Raw genomic sequence first — 22,592 nt, 5'->3', positions numbered from 1 at the left:
TCCACCCCTCTGACCAAAGCTATGTCACTGTTTAGCAAGTAATTCAAGATTCATATGGTGAGAAGGAGAGAAATCGTGACCTGAAGCCACTGACTGGAGCGCACCACTTAGAGCAAGGCACTCTGGGTTCCCAGGCTGTTTCTGTAATTTACTGCAAGACTGTTCAGTGTAAAAATACAGAAGCAGGCTGAGGAATAGGGACCAAAAATTAGGTCGCTTCACAAAGTAAGCACTAACTGCAGCTTGGACTAGGGAAACTTTCGGCACCTGGAGCCACAACTCCCTGCATGCATTGACAAGTGCAGACCTTCATTGTAGGCTGCAGTCTGGTATATACCATAGGGCACCCTCCTAAGAAGAAGGCTCCTAAGTATACTCATCTTGGAAAGGGATTTGAAGCTGTATCACCTTCGTATTGTTCAAAGGCTTTAACTGGTGAGCCATTGTAAAGAAACCAGACAGCAAGCATAGAAACACACAGAGATATGAAAGCTGTTTGCTATGCTTTAAAATAAGGTGATGTGCAGCTGTGTGGCCTAATCCTGTTAGTTTCTCATGCATCTTATCTAAGAACATCTGTAGTCTTAGCTTCCCCAGGGGCAAAGATGGAGAAACATTAAGCATCTCAATGCCAATCAAGCTTTAGTAAAAGCTAGGTGCCAAACTACTCAGGATGTAAAACTGTGACAGTTTGGGGCCCATAAGGTCACAAAATGAACACCCTGTGAAAGGCAGGTAACTCAAAGACCAGAGGGCATGTGAGCCAATTTTGTTCTTACATTCCACCAAACTGTCCATGTTGGTGCTTAAATCCTATTTTGGATCTGGTCCATGGGCTCTGGCCTGATACCAGGTTTCACTAACCAGTTTACTCTTGGTTTTAATCCTACTGCACAAATCAAAGGATTTCAGGTAAAAAAATAAGCTGCTCCAGCAGGGTGCCACGACAGTTATCTTCCTTCAGAACAATGCCACGTATACATGGCAAACAGCCAGTGGCTCTTGATGTACTTACGAATGCCAAGAAAACCTGGCTTTTAATAAGCCATCTAATTAACTACTAGTCTTATGATGTACAGCTCAGTTTTCCTAAGTCACTTCTTTGCCAAAGCTTAAGTCTTAACTTCTATTGCTGCCTGTGTAGCAAATGCATTCTTCTGTTTTGAAACTACTGTAATGCAGATCTGTAATGCAGATCAAGGGCCAGACTCTGCATTTCTTCTTTAGAAGTATCAAGAAACACTTATTCTTCGAAACTTCTGCCACTATGTGGAGGCAATTACATGAGTATACAGATCTGAGTAAGTGATTAACTTTTTTAATAGAAGCCACACACCAGAGTGAAATAATCATTGGAAACTGGTTTTAAGTACCACATGAGTCCCTGTTTTCTTAGTGCTTTAGCTGGAATATGACAAGTTGAGGAGACCCACACAGATTCTGTTAGATTGCATCATTACATCAAAGCCTGTTGTAACAACCACCACCAAAAAAAAAAGATTTTCAAGGGAAATAAAATATTTTACTTCACTGAAGTCTGAGACTGCTTTCTAAGGCTGCCCAGGGAAACGAAAAGTATAACAATTGATGCTGGTAACAAACAATGCATGGCAAGCACAGCTACATGAGGCTTAAGTCAAAAGAAATTTTGCCATAAAGTTTCAATCTGTGGAAGTGTAAGCAGGCATGATTTTCAGTAACATCACTCAAAATCATGCTGTTGGCAAGGACCATGTAGCTAGGGAAGGGTGACTTGAACCAATAGCAAACTTTTTGGAATATGTGCCTCAGAGATGCCACTGAATAGGCTTCAATTATATATATAGCGTATGCTATGTGATGCTATGAATAGAAATACATTAAAGTTCAAAAAGTGCAGCAGCAAGAGATGAAGAATGAGACTATGAGTTACAAACATAATGGAGTCTTCAGTAGTCTGCTTAAGTGATAATTGACAATATCAACATTAGCTTAAGAAAATCATCCTCATGTAGTCACTGAGGACTAAAGTCTGCAAGGAAAACTGGAAGGCTTAGGAAATGCTTCCTATTCAAAGCATAGCCAATACATGCCCTTCTCTAAGGGCAACCCATAGACATCCCTATCAAATATCAGCTTCATACAAAGAAGCTAATGACAGGAAATATTTCCTGTCCTTGTTTCCAAGATCCTTTATAGACCTCATCTACCACTTCCCAGCTGGTATTCAGTAGATGGCTGTAGGGCTCCCCATGCAGCCTTGCTCAGACTGCTGGGGAGGCAGAGCTGATGTGGTCAGGGAGCTGGCTAAAGGAAATGTGGCTTTACTATATCACTGTCCAGTGCTTTCTGACCACAAAGTGGTCTCTCCTCTCTTCTCCTTTGTGGGGATCATTGGTCTCACGACATCTGAGGACAGCTGTATTGCAGCTGCCTCTGAGGTGTTGGAGGAGCTAGGTAATTTTAAACATAAGGAATTCTCAGAATCACTTATTTGCTGCTGTGGGATTTCCTAGGAACAGTCTTTAACTAATAACAGCCCTTCAAGAAATTCATTTTATCTGACCCAAAGTTAAAGTATTTCATAAATAAAGCCTGTTCTGTTTCGTCTAGACAACTATTATGCAGTGCCTTGAAAGTTATTAGTGGGATGCTGAGATGTGTGGATATGTGTCATGCTTGGGAAGTGATGGAAATGGAGGAACAGTGATGAAGTGACCGGATTTCTAAGGAAAACCTAGGCAGGCAGGTGGTGCAATGTCAGTAACACATAACATATGAAAAAGAACCAAACATTGCTAGGTCTGCAAGTGCTTGCATCTATAGTTATTTATTTATATCTGATGAAGGTGGTGTAATGCAATCCTGTGAATAGCTTTCAAAATTTTGAGGGAGGGATTACTGACTCGCCAAGAGTCAAGAGGGCTGCTTACAGTTAACATCCCTGTTGTGATTTTTCATACTTTACACATCCCATCAGAAGTAACTCTAAGGAATTAGTTTATGGGATTGCCTGCTTAGAAAAACTGTATTCTTTTAATTAGACTTGTGTCATCAAATCCAGAGCTCTGGTTGTGTCTGCTAGTATAGCTTCATAGTCATATCAGTGGCATAGCTTCTTTTTTGTATGCAAATGGAAATATAGCATGCACTGGCATAAGACATCTGTGTGCTGATATAATTGTGCCCGCACTGGGAGCAGTGCTGATGTAAGTATCTACGTAATAATGACACCCAAATACAAGAAAAGACCATATGACACAGAATCTGCGTGCAGAGACAAGGCCTGAATTAATGTATTTTATACTATTATTGGCACTGTCAACCTGAAAGTAATTTAGACCTCCTCCAATAAGCTGCTTTCTGTCTGATTTATGTTCTTTTTGATACTTGTGTAAGAATTTCCATTAAACTGTTGTATAGATTCAGTTTGAATTACACTAGTATAAAGGTACCTTACTTCCTATACAGCTTACACTCATTATTTTGACTGATTATATCACCATGAAAAGGTTTTTTTATTGGTACTATGCACATGCATTTTTCTGAGTCTTGTTACTCATGCTGCTGTAGGTAAAGCCACTTACAGATAGATATGTTTACATAGAGCTTACTTTACTTTATGTAAAATATACCCTTGGATTGAAAAGGCCAGATTCAGAAGCGATACATAAAGGGCTAAATGGATGTGAACCCAAGCAAAAGTAATAGGAGTTTAAGGATTGTCTGTCTTCCTTGTTGAATATGACCTGGATGTTTGAGTCTATAACAACATGACCTCACTTAGCCTCTTCCAACTTTGGTCCAGAGATGCTGAAAATCATATGAAGTTTATTTGCCAAAATAAAACTGGAAAAAATTGTATTTCATTTAAAGTATTTGAAAATGGGCATCCTTATTCTGTGCCTTCCCATAAGCCATGCAGAGCCAGGAGCAAACTCTGAGGAGCTGACTGGATATCAAGGGTGGGAGCCAGCGGGGTTCAGGAGAAAATTGCATATTATCTGCATTGCTACAGAATGGAAGTTTTTTTCTAAACCATAGGTTATACCTGTGAAAAACTGTGAATTGAAATACTTTTGAAACTTATCCCTTCTCTTCTTATGATGCTGTGGCATTTAAATCTTGATGTTAAGTAGCACCAAGAGTGTACTTACCAAAAAGAGTTCCCAGACACCTGGAAGTCAGAACTGATCTTAAAATTCTAGCTCCATATATGCAATACTGCTATGTAATTTTACCTTGAAAATTTCTTTATTTCATCTTGGTGAGAAATAAACCCACTTTTTTTGGTAAAGAGGTGCTTTGTCGCAGTATCTGTGAACTTTGTTTGACTTCAGTGGGATTTGAATCCTGTGCATTTTCAAGTTTGCTTAAATTTGAAACTTAGCAGTGGACATTGTTGACCTGAAGCCTTATATAGCATATCTGTTATTCAGATGGATTAGTTATGAAAGGCTTCATGAAAGAAAGTCATTCCAAAAGGAGACCTGAAGGGAAAAAGACTTAAAAATGAAGGGAGAAAAGCTACTCTTTGATAATTTTGATAATACTTGATAATCCTGTCACACCTTGAAAATGACAATTTCATTCAACCACAGTGAACTGCTGAAGTTCCAAAATGGCGTGGTACCATAGCATCTACTTTTCTTTCTCAGCCAAAAGAGCATATATGTGTGCATTCAGACCACTATTCCTCCTTTTGCTTCAGAAGCAGCACTCAGAAGTTACTGCTGATGATTAAAACACTGTATCTGACCAAATCTGCCTTCATAATTATTACCATTTTGGAACAGAAAGTAAAAACCTAATGCTACGTGCATGGTTTTTGGAGACATCCCATATCTACAAGTAGGAAACATGATCTAATTGTTGCATTAGTAAGACTAGGAATCAAGGGGTTTTACACTGTCATATCACTGACTCTTTAAGCAACCTCTGAGAATTGCTTAAATACTTGGTATATTGGGTAATACATTACTGATAATTGTACTACTGGATAGATGTGACTTGAGGTTTAATATATCACAATCTAATTTCTTTAAGTGCAAATGCAAGGCTTGCTTTTGGGAGAGAAGGGCGATCTCTGATTCAAGACTGGTCAGGAATCTGAAGCTTTCTCTCTGTGCCTTGGTTCACTTTCTGTAAATAAAGAGAATATTCTATTTTTCTTGTCAATGAAGAAATGGTTCTGTGGTGTGTATTTAGGGTACCTCCATGCAAGTTTGGGCCTCTTCTATGCGTTGCAGAAATACAAATTTAGCTAACAAGAATTAGTTACAGAAGGTATCCAAATGCTGTTAAAGTCAATGGAAACATTGCCACTGACTTTACCAGGGGTGGGATTGGGTCATTGTTTCATACTTTTAAACTGTATTAGATGGAAGCTTTTATTGATTTTTTATCCAGTTTCAGCTTTTTGCAAAGGGCTGGTGACTTTAGCCTGTTGTTACCTGTGGATGTAAACATTTATTTTAATGATTTTTTTTGTTGTTGCTTTTTCCTTCCTGGGCAGGATTTATGTGGGCATCATTCATGTGATACTCTGGGAATGGCAGACGTTGGGACCATATGCTCTCCTGAGCGCAGCTGTGCGGTGATTGAAGATGACGGCCTCCATGCAGCTTTTACAGTGGCTCACGAAATTGGTATGCAATGCCTTTTCTGTTCACTTGCCAAATCAAACACTTGTAACAGCTGCATTAGTAACCAAAATACTTCGCAATTAATTCCAGATTTCCCCTGGTCCAGATACTCACTTGGGGATTAAGGCTGTATACATATGCACTTCAGGGTTAACTAATAAGGGATCAGAAGGCAAGTGAAGGCGCACAGTAGGTGTTTCCTTTCTGACAGTGTCATTTCTAAGCAGTAGTTGAAGTGAAAATTCAAAGTCTGCTGCTACTGTCCAAAGATGTCGATACATGTGTCTCCTGAGAAAGCATTTGGCCTGTCTATTGTAATTCGCATACATTTGGTGCACACACAGTGGAAAATAACTCGCCTTTTTGAAGTCCATGCATGCTCTACTGTCATGAAACATTATTCTGGGACAGTGCGTTAACTGCACTGTGGAAAAAACAGAATTCTAATCTTTTTGTAAGTGTATGGAAATTCCACCTTTATGGTCAAATATGCTACTACTGTGAATCTTGAAATAAGTTAATTATTATTTAGGTGGTAAAGATTTGGTCAAAGAAAAACCTGTTCAGGTTTGTTTCCGTTTCCACCTCTGGATAGCAACACAACGTAAAGATTTAAGATAGAATTAGTGACAGAAGAAAGTTCATGTTCTGTGATACTCCATCTGTTGTGATATATTCCTTAGAAGAGACTGCTGCCATTTTGGTAATTTTTAATTTACCAGTGCTTTGTGAGTTGTGTTCACTGGAAATGTGTTTAGTATGAGGGCTGTTCGCCTTGGTGAGTGAACAAGAATTTAGAAGGGGAGAACATATTTTTTAACATTCTTGGAAGGAAATAGCAAGGAAAGGAGAACTTGCAGAGAGAGCCAGTTGCTGAATTGCCTTGTACCTTATGCCAAACCAAAGTAAAGTTTGCTTTGGGAGTATCATTGCAGTAGTTCAGTTTTCAAGTAGCTAGCAGGTAGAGCTGAAGAGTTGTGTGCCTTATATATACAACTGGCTCAGCAACCAGAGGTCACCAAATATGAAAAAGGAGCTGGCGTGCCACTGACCTGACCCTTCAATATTTAGGGGACCTAACCCTACTGCTCTTGTGGTGCTACAGAGAAGTGATATCAGTAGTGGCTGCAAGCGGGATCATGTGTTGCATGAAAATATAAAATATTTGTGGCAGAATTAGTCCCCAAAACAGAAATCTTGTTTTAATAAACAAGAATATAATTATGAAAGAAAAAGCCCTTTGAAATTACTAATTCAGAGTATGTGGAGATAAGTACAGCAATACATCAAATACAGCTTCACATCAGAAGAGTTTAGTGGCATGAAACCTGGATGCTGTGAAACCAAGGACCTTTCACGAACCTTGTCTAGAACTGGGACAAGTAGATTGGCAAACTTCACCTATCACTCAGAGGCCAGTCTGCTGGAGAGTGCTTGTGTGTTTTTGCATCCAGAAGCAATGCTCACTGGTGAAGGTTGGCAGGCATTGGCAAGGTCAGATGAGGGACCTTCTTGCAATGTCAACCAGTGTTGATAGTATCTGGTGAGTGAAGAGGTGACTAATGTGTCTCGACTACCAATTTATCAGCAATAAATACATGACTAGATAGATTAAAAATGACAGAACATACATCAGTAAAGATAGGGGTCAGCATAGCTATGCATATTACTGCCTTGAATTTCACACAAAGAAAACTTAAACAAAATTAAAAATTTTTAGTGATCTCAAAGCACATTTCTGAAGAAAACCAACAAAAGACATTTTCATACCTAGACATTTACAGGAATCAGCAGAAGCTATAATTTTCAGTGTAAAAAAGGCATGAATTGAAATTAATAAATAAGTACCCCGATGGACAAAAAAAAAAAACCTCTAGTTTTGAGGCTGTTTAAAATACCATCTTATTTTTTTTTTGTTCTTACCATAAGATTTTAAGAAAGGAGGGGTGGGTGTCAAGTCGCAGAATGATCTTTGTGTGTGTGGCCTGAAGTGGGAGAAGTTGAGAGGAAAACAAAGCTAAAATTGCTTGAGTACTTGTATTAAATTAAAGGTAAAAAAGGATGAAAAATAGAAGTGTGGCATGGATACCCTTTAGTTAAGCACTTTGGGGAAAACCTTGCTTTGTTTTATTTGGAGACCGAACTTCTTCCTGTGATTCAGGCATCTTAAACTTCCCCCTACCCTGCTGTGGGTAGGGTGTAGCTTTAATTTTACAGTGGCTTAGTTATTCAGTGGAATTCACCTGGCTACGTAAAAGATGCCCTGCGAGACTAAGGGGATGCTAAGGGCTCTAAGCCTAAGATGCTTCTTTCTGTCTGTAGGAATAGGAAAGTGAGCCTCTAAGTGAATCAGAGTCACCATCTGCAGTATTTTAGAGTAACCGTGCTACATGTGCATGGGTAGCAGATGCATCATCATTAACACAGATTTGATCTGGAGAATGGCTGTGTGTCCTCACTAACTTCCACGGGGATCTGAATGCTCTTGTTTCCTCTCTGAAGGATCCAGGAGCATATTTCAGGATCAGATTATTTCTCCAGAAGGCAACCAAAGTAAATGGAACTGCAGCTCAAACGGGGAGGTGCACGGCCCAAGGGGTGAGGTTGGATACATGCATAAGAAGCAAAAAGTTGCCAGGGTTTCTACTACTTACATGTTAGATGTTTATTTTGTTTCTTTCAGATAAAATCCAAGAGTTTTAACCAGTGTTTTTTAAGGGCAAGAGTATGAATGAATAGCAGTAACAGGCAAAATCTCCAAAGAGCTATAAACAAGAACACAGAAAGAAATAGGTGCAACCAAATTCTTAGTACAACTGATTAGCTGACAGTAAGAGGTGGAGATCTGTATACAAAGACTAACAAGGCTGGACATGAATCTTGTCCTACTTACATGTAGGAAAATCAGGAATAATTTGTCTTCGATGTCAAATGTAGAAAATGCGGATAATGCAACAGAAAAACAGGAGGAAAGCTTATAACTTTGAATGTGATAATCCGGTTTCTCCTCCAAATAAAAGGAAGCAGTGCTAATAGCATAAATGTTACTTTTAAATCATAACCTGTCAAGACATCCAGCTACTGCTAGTAAATCCATACATGGTTATTTTCTAGCAGGGGACATGCTGCTATCAGTTTGGACAGTAGCAGCTTTGCAGTCACAAAAACAGTCTTCTGGATTTCTGCATGAAATAATCTGAGATCCATGTTGTGGCATATGGATTTTTTTTTTTACTTTAAGCTTCTCCTTTAGCTATGCCTCCATAGCTTTCCAGGGATATCTGAGCTAGCTTAGGCACAGTATGTAGACATTTTCCAGGTCTTTGTTATTGTCTGTAAAAAAATTATGTTTCCTTATTTCATGCACTTCTCTGCTTCACAGAGACATCTGGAGAAAAGCGTTAAAGAACCTATGACTGCACATAATCTCAACATTTATGTAAAGGTTTTCATAGGTCAGCACTAGTATTTTGCTTCTCCATATATCCCTTACTAAAATAACCATCAGGAAACAAAAATAACTAGATTTTCACTCTAAGGCTCTGGAATTTTGGGTTGAAGATTTGTTGCATTTACTGGTGAATTATAAGCCAACCCATGCATCCCATGAAGATAAGCAGGATCTAACATCACCAACAGACACAGTCAGTTTGAAGTTACGTTTAACATCTCTTGTGATGGGATATATCTAGTGCATGACAATGCCTTGTTTAGTAGTATGGCGTTGCATTTTGTGATACAGTCATGATCAGAAGTTTCAGGTGACTTTGGCTACTCTTATGCTGGAGTCCCCTATGCTTCAGTAGAGACAGCCCACCATCCTAGTGGATTTGTTTTCTACTAAAACAGAATAAGAGGAGTACAAGAGCAAATGAGTGGAGCTACTGCTCATTTTATCAATAGGTAATTTCCCAAAATCACAAGGAAGTTTCAAGAAAAGCCAGGGTTTAAAGTTGTCTCTTGAGTTTTGATCTAGTCCTTAAATACAAAAACATCCTTCCTGCAGTCAAAGCTTTATTTTAGTTCAGGAAGAGTTACGTGGGTCTGTTAAATTATATGTATCTTTATTCTTTCCACCAATCTTGAAGAACGTTTTTCTCAATTTTTTAGAGGAGATATAGAGAAAGCCCCTGCCTTTTTGCTCAGTGGTAATGTTCATTTGACCTTTTGCAGAGTTCCTATTTCTCTATTAAGCAACCACGCTGACATGTTATTACTCCTTCTATCCTCCTGAGTAATATGGTTTACTGATGTTCTTTCCAAGTGTTTTATTTTTAGGATATAGCTTTGAAATTCCTACATGGAATTAATTAAACCTGTGTTCATTAGTTTTCTTTGACTTGTGACTTTAAAGAAGGGAAGGCCAAAAGGGGCATAAAAGCAATGTTCAAATATATTAAAGAAATAATTGCGAAAATTTGCGTCATAGATCATTCTCCATGTCCACCTGGGACAGAACAAGGGGTAATGGCCTTAAGTTGCAACAAGGGAAATTTACTTTAAGAATTAGCCAAAATCATCTAACCAGAAAGACAGTTAAGGACAGAAATAAATTGCTGGGGGAGGCTGTGAAATCTCCATTACTGGAGGTTCACAGGAGCCGGATGGCTAAAACAGCTGTGGCTTAGGGGACACTGATCCTACCCTGCAGCGGAGGGATGCACAAGATGGCCTTTCAAGTTCTCCTTTCAAGCTCATTTTATATGGTTACGTGAAGTTATCACAACTTCTTCCACAGCTATACTGTGTAACACCTAAACTCAAGTACAGAAACTGAAACCAGAAAATGATGTGTAATACCAGATCTTTTTGAGCATGCTGTAATTCTGTGGCATCTGCCACCACTGAGGAGATCACAAGCTCTGTCAACAAAGTGTAGTGCTTTATTATTATGTAAAGAAGCCATTTTAGAAGTGATGTATCACTCCTGGGATCCTCACTCATGTGGTTCACTGAAATGCACCAAAGTACCATTTTGCTGAATTCTGAGTGGACTAAAAGTATTTATTTAGAGCCTTAGTGTGTATTTGAGTTGTAGGCCTCTGTAGAAGGAGGGCCATGTCTACCATGTCTAATCAACATAACTTTACAGCAAACTCTATGATTCTGACCCTTCTTCAGAAAAAAATAAGCCAAGAACAACCTATGTGATATTTAAAGGGTAGTCTTGATTTTGATGTCCATAGAAAAGTCAAAAAATGCTCTTATTCCATATTTTACTTCATGCTCATTTTGTACACACTCAGAAGTAGCTAAACAGTCACCTTTTCTACTGCTGAACATGTAGCCCTTTGATTTCAGGGCTGTCAAGATAGAGCTGATAAAGGTAAGTTTCAGACTTGACAGGTACAAATCTTTTGTAGCCTTTCATTTCAAGGGGGATAGATTGCCGAGGGCACAGAATCTCACAGGCACATGAAAAAATGGTGAAGGTTGACTAACTTTTGTATTATGTTTCCTTCATGACAAATGAAGTTAGGCAAGTATCCAGGTAATCATAATTAGGCAGATTTTCTTTCTTAACATGACAAAAAAGAGAGAGTACACTCATCCATGTCTTCTCTGATGACATACATCAGGGAAATTGCTGATTCCTTCTCTTTCTTTGAAAGTTTTTCAAAGTTCCATCTAAAATTCTGCTTGCAAAAACTCTTGAATTAAGCCCTCACAAACATAATCCCCTTTGGTTGAGAGAAAAGATGCGCAGTCAAAGCTAAGCCATCACAAGAGGTGAAGAGTGGAACAGAAAATTTAACTGATGCTTCAAAATGCAAATATCAGCTGTATAGAAGGTTGCTAGTTAAAATTTGGGGTAAAAATTCTTGGCTTGCTCAACAATATTTTGATTAACTTATACTGTTATATGGAATATGTAATTGTTACACCTGCAGCACACATGGTGCTTAAAACAAACCTTTTTTAGTGAAACTGAGACAGTTTGTATGAAAAAGCGGAGAGATGGAAAGGGGAAACAGGTATGCTGTAGGAAAAATGAATTCTCGGGTTCTGAATATGCTTGAGCTTTTCTTTATTTACCACATACTTTTAAGTCTGAGTAGGTTGGGGATCTTTGTCTTCTTAATGTCTGTGAAGTGATTCTGTCAGAGCAGTGAGGAGATGAGGGTCAAGTTCTCAGCCAGAGACTTCAGGAACTGACTCAGACACAGCACTAGCATTGCCCAAGTTTCCAGAGGTTTTCTGTAGTTGTGCTGTTCTTTGTGTACGTACAACCTCATGAGGAATTAGATGAAACAGGTGCTATGCTTTTAAAAGCTGGTATGGATCCTGAAATATCATAACTCAAAGCGAAGTACATAGAATGAAATGACAGTATTTTTGCAATCATAGGGAAATTGAGAATTAAACTGTATTTTGCCTAATGTTTCAGAACAGTCAATATAAAAAACTATTTTAGGGACATGGTTTAGTGGTGGACTTGGCAGTGTTAGGTTTATGGTTGGACTCGATCTTAAGGGTATTTTCCAACTTAAATTATTCTAAAAGAAGTCCACTTCACCTGTGTTTGCCTGCACCCCCAGTCTTTCCCAATACAGGGGAAAGTAAGGATCACTTTCCTCCTTGACATGTACTATAGATATGATTATGTACTTTTTGTGTCGACAGTACTTCCAGTACAGAAAGGAAGGCAGATTTACCAAATAAACAGGCAGCAAGCAATGCCATTTAGATTCTTGTACTATCTACTCACCCATAATTCATTCATTTACCATGAGCTGCCATGATTTATATTCTTTGCAAGCTGAGTTGAACAGATGTGCAATGGATGTCACCATCTCCCACTTTTTCATTAAAATTAATATTTATCTTCTACATGCCCTGTTAATTAGCACAGTAGATGTAGCATGGACCTCCAAGACCACATCTTTTTAATGATTATTTGAGTCTCTGTGGATTGTAGTGGTTTCTGATTGCATAGTCTGCCATGCATAGACAGAATCTTGCCTGCAAATTGTCTGTCTGAGGGTGGTGATGTATCTTCTGTATAACAGAAGTCTGTTATAACAAGCCATTTCAGCAGAAGTTTGTTTTGTGTAAAGTCTGCAGGCCTGGTCTATGAATGTCTGATTGTGGCCCTTTTTTTTTTATGTCTGGTCACGAAAAGAAGCTGCATTTCAGACTATTGTTTCACTCAGTCTGAAGAACTCTTTCAAGCAGGAAATATTAGAAGCTACCTCTGGTCTGGAGATGTAAAAGAGAGAGTGATTTTTTTATTTTTCTTTCATAAATGATAGATAGCAAAGAAAAAAAATTGAAAGCAAATTCAAGTATAAGGAAAGAGGAATAGCCAGTTTTCTATTCTGTGCATGTTTTTTGCAATCTTGTGTAATTCAACACACTTCTGTTTTATTAAAAAAAGAAAACAACCCAACTTTACTGTTATTGCTTATTGGTATAATTTTTTATGCAAAATTCCCATTACTTCAGGAGGAGATCTCAGTAATATCAGTGTGCAGTTCTTAATGAGGAGGCAAGTGCTTTCACATGTTAGAAAAACAGTGCATGCTGAAAGAAATGGTTTTAAAGAGTTACCTCGTGCAATCTTTGTTTACCAAAGGAGAGAGCAGGCAGCTGTCTTGTGCAGAAGGTATGGGTGATTAGACTAAGGAATGTTGAGTCAGGAGCTTCCTGAATCCTGATCCCACGAAGACCGGTGACTCACTGGGTAACCTTGGGCAAATCACTTGACCTTTTGCACCCCAGACATCCCCACTGAAAATTAGGTGAAAGGTATGACCTCACTGAAAAACACGTGCTTCATCAGATCTGAGTTTCTCTAAGAAAACAAATTACGGTGCCTGCAGCATTTTTTAGCATGCTGTGTCACTTTGCATGTGTTCTGTTTTCAAATTGCACAAGACAAGTGGAATCGAAGTGCAAGAGCTGTACTTCACCATGCTGTTCAGTTCAAGCACCAGAGATCTTTATATGTCTATAAACGAGTTTATTGGGTTTTTTCGCAGATGAGCCACCGTGATTTGTGTTCTAGCAAAAGCTGGTTTTTGCTTGCTGTACACTGGGGACTGTTTTATTCTCTTTATTTCTGTGCTTGAGACACCAATGGAAAATAAATGAGATTACTGTAATTTTTGCATGTATTTTTTGCGTGCTGTTCACTCAGAGGATCTCTACAGATAGTCTGGTTTAAGAAAATCCAGAAATATCCAGACTTACGTTTTGCTTCACAGCACTCTTGGGAAGAAGACAGTTGCAGTGTAATGTGCTTCACCACGCATCCAACATAGCTGTGATGCACCCCTCATTTACCCACCCAGCTCTTTGTGTCCTGATATTTAGAGAGGATGTAAGTTTTAGCTGACTTGCCATACTTGCATTGGATTGCATACCACCTTATGGTACACCCCATTCCTACAAGGTGTAGGAATTCTTTTTAATCCACTGGGGGCATTATTTCTTGTTGAGCTACAATGGGTGTTTGCCTTCAATAGTTGTAAGGAAATTTGTGCAGATCAAGGTCCACTATCAGGAATGCAGACACAGTGCAGGTGAACTGTGATCCAGGGGCTGCTGACTGCTGCTAACTCGTTCATTTCTTGCTTCAGGATATAAACAGACTGAGCTATGGCAAGAGCCCCTTGCCCATGATGTTCCAAAATATACTAGGGTCCAAAGCCTGCAGGTGGCTTTCATACTGCTTTAAACAGTTTACTGATATAGTCACACTTTGTCTCGCTTCAAGGGGAGAAAGAAGGCTGTGTGGAAAGGCTGTCAGTCCATTTAGGTGGCTGGTCTTTTTGCTGTATGGGAACATATTTACAAGAAGGCTGGCTCCTCTTCACTTGCATGAGGGTAAACCCTGCCTCGTCGCCATCTGTTTCTTTTACCATTTTCTGCATTCCTACAGCATAACTTAACTAAACACCATCCCGCTGGTAAAATTATATTATGTCATTTTCACTCAGCGGGAACCGTCAACACCAGTAAGATGCTTCATTAAGTAGAAAACATCTGATGATCTACTAACCCATTCTCAATCAGTCATCATTTTACACAGCTGCTGGAAGCCTATTTTTTCTTTTTTTCAATAGCCTGGTTTGACGTTCATAGTAGTACAAAATGGTGTGGAGCTAAAACTGGCATTGTTTTTAAAAGTCTTTGTATGTTTTGTCTTAAGTCTTCACTTTTGCCCAAAGCTTTCTCTAGAATTATGCTTACATGCAGGGTCACTTGAAGGGTCACCTGTAACCTTTTCATTTTGGTTCTTCCCACCAGTAAATGCCAAAACCCACCCTAATGTCCTGAGAAATGTGTGATAATGCCAGTGTGCTCATGCATGTAAGGGGAGGGATAGGAGAGACTTTTCAATGAGGAAGGGAAGTGTCCCTTCTTTAATTCTTGCATGCAAAAGGATGAAGGATGAAGGTGCAGAAGTACTTGAAGTTGTTCTCAGTTCTATGCTCAAGAGAGCATACTTAGCTAAGCAGTATGTAGAGATTGCAGATCGCTGTGAGATTTTGAATTTTGGTTATTTTTAATGAAATGCAAAAACAATTTTAAGAGTCACTGGAAGTTTGTCATATGCTTTAATCTGTTTTAAATATGCTCAAAATGCCTTCAAAGGCAAAGTTAGAACAGAGAGAGATTTAGGTTGTGATAAGAATTATGAATTTTAGTTCCATAAAATTCCTCAAAAGTTTCATTTGCAGTGTTGGAAAGCATGCATACAAAGTAAATTGGCAAATTGGTATGGAGAGCTAGAATCCATATATTTAATGCTATAAACATCTATTATCCTTAGTAACATCACTGGTGGATGGTGGAAGTTCAAATACTGACAATCAGGATTGTATATTTTGGAAATGATTCACTACCTGCTATTTCTTTCCTTGTAATGATTTTCTAAAATTATTTTTGAATAATTAAAACATTATAAGGGAGATTCATAAATAGTTTGGGAAGCTCCTCAAAAAGCTGAAGTCTGTCACATAAGTAACTTAGTTTGCATCATGCATTAGAGCAGTGGCCTAAATTTAAATGAGAAAGTGGGCACTGTTAATGAGGTATGGCCTCGGTTCACCCCATTTATCACTGTTAAGTATATATGTTATGCTGCACTCTAATTAAAGGTGAAGCCGGTAGCTTGACACTTTCCAGAAGATGACCCTGTTTCAGTTTCCTGTGCTTTTGCCAAAATATTTGGGATGAAATGTTCTTTGCTGAATAGTCACCTGCGAAGCATTTCATTTCCTTTCATTTTAGTTATTTACTCTGAACTTCTCCACAGAGACTAATCTGCAATCATTTCATGGAAGGAACTTAAAATTGGGGTGCAAGGTTTCTCATATCTAAAGGATACTTTTTTGGTCTGTATGAAGGAGAAAAAAGAAAGGAAGAACAACTTCAGTTCACAGGTCAGCAGTTATTCTCTGCGGAGTCATCATATCTCTCAGAGTAAACAGGGAAGGAAACTATACCATCTTTAGGCACAGAAGCCAGTAGCAAGCACAATATAGTTCCTGGCCTTCTCCAGGGACATTCACATTGCTTGGCTGTAGGATTTGCGTAGTTTAATGTAGTGTAACCACATTGCTCTGACAGGAGGTAGTCTTAAGCTGGGGTTGCTTACAAATTGCACTGCAGAAGGAGCTGGGGCTGAAAAATGCACATAAGAAAGAGAGAGAGGTCTTTCCAGAGCCAGGTCTGATGAAGTTGGTGAAGGAGGAACTTACACACACAGAACAGTGTTAGCAGAATGTCATAGGTAGGAGACAAACTCAGAGATGTCCCAATTGCACATTCAAAATCATCAACATTAATGGGGCTATATCTGCATATCTAAAGTGCATATCTGCACTGTATTAAGTCTTTTATTGTATGCTCATGTGGGATGTCTGTCATAAGGGAGCAAAAGTTATGAAAGGTGAAGTACAGTTATGCAAGAAGGGATTTGTATAGAGAGCGAAGTTGTATCCCGGGTGGAGTGTTGCAGGGTGTTATCAGAGGTTGTTAAGGTTAAGTAACTTGAATTCCCCTCTACAGGCTGAGCCCTTCATATCACAGAGTTTTGGGTAGCTCTGAATGGTGCTATAAAATGTTGAGCACTCTGAAAAATTAAGTTCTCGAGTTGGTGGTTTGCACCCAACTATTATTCATACCCTACACTGAACATGCATTGTGTGCCATGTGGTGTTATTCAGCAGAACTTTATAGAAAACTTCTCCAGCTTTTCTTATTCACCCAGAGCTGTTTAGTACAGAGTCCAATGACTTAGGAATGAAACTACTTTTCAGCTGACAGAAGCTCATTACCTTATTTCACAAGCATGCTGCAGTGAAGTAATTTCTACAACTATGAGCACTCTTGGGGGATTACATACAAAATTGTTCTCTCTGAAACCTTTAAGCATACAAGTTAGATTGCCATAGCAGGGCTTAGGTCTAACCAACATAGTGTTTTCTTGATTGCTGGTCTATTTATTAGCAAATATTTGTGTGTTTAATTGATTGGTAGTGTATGCATATTCAAGTGCATAGATTCAAGTAAAATGTAAGAAGCTGGCTCAAACTTCTGACCACCTCTGCAAAGCAGAGTGTGTGTGGTCCTGATTTAAATGACGAGCTGTGCCCTGTATTGAGGGGTCTGTCAACAAAAGCTAGAGGATAGGCCTAAAGCCCTCTCTAGTAAATGTCTGCTTAAGTTAACAGACCACTGGTGAAATATGCTACAAGGAGTTACTTAATGTCAGCAGAAAATGGTTCTAGTTATATTACTACTAAGCATGTGTTGAGGTTCATTAACCTGTCAACTGTGCTCATAGTTGTCAGACATGAGGTGTGACCTGATGCCATTTAGTGCATTGCCATAAATACAAACTTAGTAATAACACTGTATAGAACAGCAGCCAAAAATAACATCATCTTTGCATTTCCTGACAGTGTGCGTTGTTGGTGTCTGGGGCTTTGGCAAAGTCAGAGGTAGTCCTCATTGGCACAGTAGCTGCTGATTCATTAAACGCTTAGCCTGTGACACTTCCAAAGAATTTGCTCTATAGCTTAGCAGTGATGCACTGATTATTTGGTTACTCTGTCAGAGGAATGTATCTGTTTGACATCATATTTTTTGCTCAACACTAGCATTTGATTTAAATAAAACAAAGATGTCATCTCTGCAAAGCAAGTATTTATATAGTGCTATATCAGATTGAAACTTTACCTGTACCTACTGATACTCAGCCGTGCCTCTGCAGAACAGAAATAGCATTATCTGTCCCACATATTATAAGTATTGCCAAAGGAAAGGGGTTTTTTTACCCATTAGAAAAAAATAAGCTCAAATCTTGCATGTAAAACCCACCACTAATTAGGTACGCATTCAGTATGACAGTTCGATTCATTATGTTTTTGCAGCAATGTACTTGATTGCAGTAGCAATCAGCAACAGAAGTAACAGGGAAGGGAGTACTGACTCTCATCATTGTTCGTGCAGGTTCCTTGAATAAATTCTTACTAGCATTTATAATACTACAGGGCTTTTTATTCAAATAATAGCTGTATTTGAATGAATTTGATAAATGTGTTCATGTTAGGGGAAGGGAGAAAAAAAAGATAAAGGTCCCCTTCATTTTCCTTCCCACCTCACCTCCACAGGGGAGGCAATAGCTGCAGAGAACAGACTGGCTGTTTTGTCATCACTGGTAGATCAGTGTCCTCTTGTCACTTTTCCAGTAACTCCACCATTAGGTCAGGAACCCAGCATGTGAGTAAGGCTGCCAGATGATACCTTGGCTTTTCTCACAGACTTCTGGTCAGATAGCTGCTTTCCTAATCCCAAATACTGCTCAGCAGTGAGTGCTGCCTTCATCTCTTTCCTCTTGGCTGCTCCCCCAAAGCATGTGAAAAAAACATAACAGCAAGTTTATGTAAGGTAAATAAGTAAAATTGGCTGTTTTTCTTCTTTCTCAGCCCGTATTGTAGATAATATTATTGTTATTACTATTGTCATGCCTGTTACTATGGATATCAGAATATGATATCCTGCCATCAGTGTCTCTAGTTGTGTCACCTTACGGCTAGTCTACAGCAGTTAAAAAAAACATGGAGCCAATAATATGTAGAAGGCTTTTAGTTACTGCAGAATAACGCATCTCTTCAGCTGCTATTTGAGGGCCTCAGATTTATTTCTCTGTAGTGGCTTTGATGGGTGGTCTTTGTCCTTATTATTAAAGCACTTCTAGTTTAGCCCTGTATGTCTTATTAATCATCTCCTGGCCTAGGTTGAAGACTGTGAGTGTTAATTTCAGGCTTGAGCTCCCTGCAGCTTTCGTTCCCATTTGGTCTTCTACCTCTTGGACAGTAACTTGGCTGTGAAATAATGCAGTGTGAGCATAGAAATTAAAGTTAAGCGTGATTTTTAGAGAGGGAACGATGTGTTGCCTGCAGTCTATAGTCACCCAGAGACTAGAGAAGGGGGAGATCACTGATAAATTGCAGTCACACGTAGAAAAGCTGATCTGGCACTGGTCTGAGCTCCCCTCAGCATTAAGGGGTTTTACACGTTCTATCATGTGCTGCTTTGCATGCAAGTTATTTTGTGTTCTGGAGTATAAATACCAAATACCATATACATTTAAAAATAAAACCCAACAAAACTAAAAACCTAACCTAAGCAATACTAGAAAGCACCTTCTTACAAAACAAGACTCTACATGGAAGTGACAATTTGAAATCATTATTCAGACTGTTTGGTGTATTGCAGAGGGTACTCAGACTTGAGCAAGGAGTTTACTTCAACAGTTTACCTACAGTTTGTTTAGTTGCTCAATAAATGTTAACATTTTTGACCCTTTAGAAAGACTCTATAGCACCTTTTTATACAGTTGCAGAGCATCTTTATAGTGAAGTATTAGTTTCAAGTGACCTGCTTTGGGTTGCTGCTCAGAATTTGAGAATTAATTATATGGTTCATTTGACCTTGACTGTGAGCTTCAGCTGGTAAACTCTTTTATGGATAGTCATATAATTGTATTTATTTGTTTCATTTCTGCAGGGCACTTGCTTGGGCTTTCCCATGATGATTCCAAATTTTGTGAGGAGAACTTTGGCTCCATGGAAGATAAGCGTCTGATGTCCTCCATTCTGACTAGCATCGATGCCTCAAAACCCTGGTCCAAATGCACTTCAGCAACTATAACAGAGTTTTTTGATGATGGTCATGGTATGTATTACCACACCATGTGTCAGCTACATGTTATTTTTTGTTGTGTTTTTTTTTTTTTTTAATAAGAACATTTTATACCAGCTTGTTCATTCCTTGATCATTCTCAGGACTGTCTTGGAAGTGCTTGCAAAACAAGGCAAAGGTCTAAAAGGCTGACAGAGTCTCACCCTCCCTCTTCATGGTTCAAATGCAAGAGAAAAGAAAGAGTTGAAGGAATGTGTATTGGCAAGAATTTGGTTTGGAACACGGAGAGGTTTTTTTAAAAGTATGAAATTAGTTTTGTCATCCCAGATGCCGCAGATATGAGCTCAGAGAGTATTTTAAACAGAGGATACAAGCTTTTTCCTCACAGGAATTAAATTGGGGGATATGGTCTACTTAGTGTTAGGCTACAGATATGAGCAGAGTATATGTGTTCTTGTTGCTATTAAGGACATTTATTACGTTTATAATGCCATTGTATTTATTATGTTTATGTAGAAGGGCTGTAAGCAAGAATTAAGACTCTTCTGTGCTGTATATGGTAAAAGATTACTTCTGCTCCAGGAGCTTAGCTTCCAAGTCATGTAACTAATATTTGTTAAATATGTCATTTATCTTTTGGAGAATAAGTGCAAAATTTTCATTTTCCAAAGGTAGTAATAAAAAGCACAATCTTCACTTTTTAATGATTTTTAAAGTCTTCATTGTGCTCCCAAAGCAACTGCAGTTCTTAAACAAACCATTCAAATTCCAAAATGCTGAGATAAAAATGACATAATTGAGTGAATGGATCAAGTTGTTATAGTAACCAAAATGCTTATGGATAAAAAGTATGGTATGTCTGTTGAATGTAAAAGTTTTCTTGCTTTTAAGCATTTTGTCGCCTAATTTCAGTGCTCTCTAAAATATTATCTCCCATTTTCCTCTATTAGAGAATGACTTCATTTTTTCTCACAATTTTATTAGGTCCATTAATCTGTACTGTCCTGTTTTATGGTCCATATAGCTTTGGCATTGACTTAATATTACCAAGTCAGTTTTCACATATGAAGAGAACTTTCCTTTTTGAGGTTAGTTACTGAGGTACAGCTCAGTTCACTGTGGTAAAAAAAGGGACCTCCCTTGCCATCCATGAATGCCCTCTTAGCACAAAGAACTCTGAAACGTATTTCCTCTTCTGTTCCTCTCCTGCTGCAGGTGAGCAGAAAGGTTGTTCTCATTTTTTTGCTTTTTTATGTGACCTGATTCTTCTCTTTACTATGCATCCAGCTAGGTACTTTCTTCAACAAACAGGAAAACAGAGAACATTTTCCCAACCACCTCACCTTTGGCTTGTTTATAGCTGGGTGGATGCTTTTAATTTGGACCCTTGTCCATGAGCTGGACCCAGAGGGAGGGTAAGGGGGACTATAACAATCAGTCCTACACGTCTCTGCCATAGTTTTTTTCAGTAAAAGTAGATAGGAGCTTCACATCCTTCAAAGCTGCATTATGGTGTCCTTGTTCATTATGAGTGCTGACTTACTCCTGTACAAGAAGTTGGGCAGTCCTCAGCTGCTGACACTTCACAAAGTCACATATTCTTTGCTGCATGTAAAGGGCTCAGGTTCTGTCAGTCTCTTAACAGATGGGTTAGGGTACATTGCCCTAATACTCATGAGTAGTTTTCACTCGGGCATGTAGTCTGAAAGAGTTATCAATATGATGAAATAATTCATAGAACCTCTTATCAAATAGAGGTCGTTAGTCCTCTGGGATTTAATTTTATTACTGATGCTATTGGTGTGATTTCAAGTATACAACAGTCAGGGAATCTCTTCACTTGATGAATCAAGCCTTCAGGGACCTTTTCCAGTTAATAGTCTTCATTTTCTATTGAAGTTTATAATATTTCAAGTATTATTTTATATCAAAGATTTGTCTTAACACAATACAAACACTATCTGTGAAGTAAAAATGGAAATCAGTGATTTAAATTCCAGTTTCTTCAAATTATTGTGCTGAAAACACATGCGTTATTTTAGGGAGGGAATTTCTGGTTTTATTTTCTTCTTCCAGCCAGTGAGTAAGCCATAGCTCCGTAATTCCCAGTTGCAGTGTACGCTGAGTGTACCAGAAACCACAGGATCCTAGCAGAGCATGACGCTTCCTTTCAGACTGCTTTGGCCTGATAAAAAAATAGTGCAAATGGGCTGTGTTTCCATATTTCCTTCAGAATAAGCAATGTCTCTGCTTTTCGGGATGCTCATCTTTTTCCTTAGCTGGGGCAGGTGTACTGTCATACAGTTGCAGTGTTTTCCTTCCCTTTTTGTTTTCATGAAGGAGCTCCCCTGCAGTCTTCTTATAGAAAGAAGAAAATACTATCTCTCTCAAGTGCCGGTAGGTAGAGGAAAAAAAACCTTAACCATTCAGGTGTAATTTTGAGCAGTACTGCAGGCACAGTGTAGATAAGGAAGAAAGAAAAAAAGCAGTTGCAACAAAAGGATACCAGGCTTTCTTTTAGGATGTTTGTGAGTGAATTTTGCATAGTCACAGGAACCTTATGTGGGAAATCCTGAACAACAGAAGACTCCCATTCTTTGGTAGGCAGTGTAAGCAGTTTGCACTGGGCTTTTGGTCTGAATTGGCATGATCTTTTGAATTGTGTTTCTTGACAAACAGGGCATGGCAGCATTTGTGTGAGGAAATAAACAAAATGCTTTATCTGCTTCTCCTTATGGGTAAGCATACTGAAATGTGGGTGAAGTGCAAAAGTTTGGATCTGTGAGCAGTATTCTGTTACAAAAGAAC

The 22,592-nt window shown here is 38.7% G+C and overlaps 1 protein-coding gene across 1 annotated transcript in view; it reads left to right on the top strand.

Annotated features, from left to right (window-relative positions):
• The window catches only part of ADAMTS5 (ADAM metallopeptidase with thrombospondin type 1 motif 5), a 43,080-nt gene that overhangs the window by 7,545 nt on the left and 12,943 nt on the right, over positions 1–22,592 (top strand). The window contains exons 2-3 of the mRNA XM_061358976.1: positions 5,495–5,627; positions 19,650–19,817. Of these exons, the coding sequence (XP_061214960.1) occupies positions 5,495–5,627; positions 19,650–19,817 (301 nt within the window). The remainder of the gene's footprint in view (positions 1–5,494; positions 5,628–19,649; positions 19,818–22,592) is intronic.

Source organism: Neopsephotus bourkii, unplaced genomic scaffold, assembly GCF_033783945.1.
Source record: "Neopsephotus bourkii isolate Nb327-2 ecotype Australia unplaced genomic scaffold, CSIRO-AGI_Nbou_v1 NB_962, whole genome shotgun sequence".
In the NCBI taxonomy this organism is placed as follows: domain Eukaryota; kingdom Metazoa; phylum Chordata; class Aves; order Psittaciformes; family Psittacidae; genus Neopsephotus; species Neopsephotus bourkii.
This window is presented reverse-complemented; position numbering and strand designations above follow the sequence as displayed.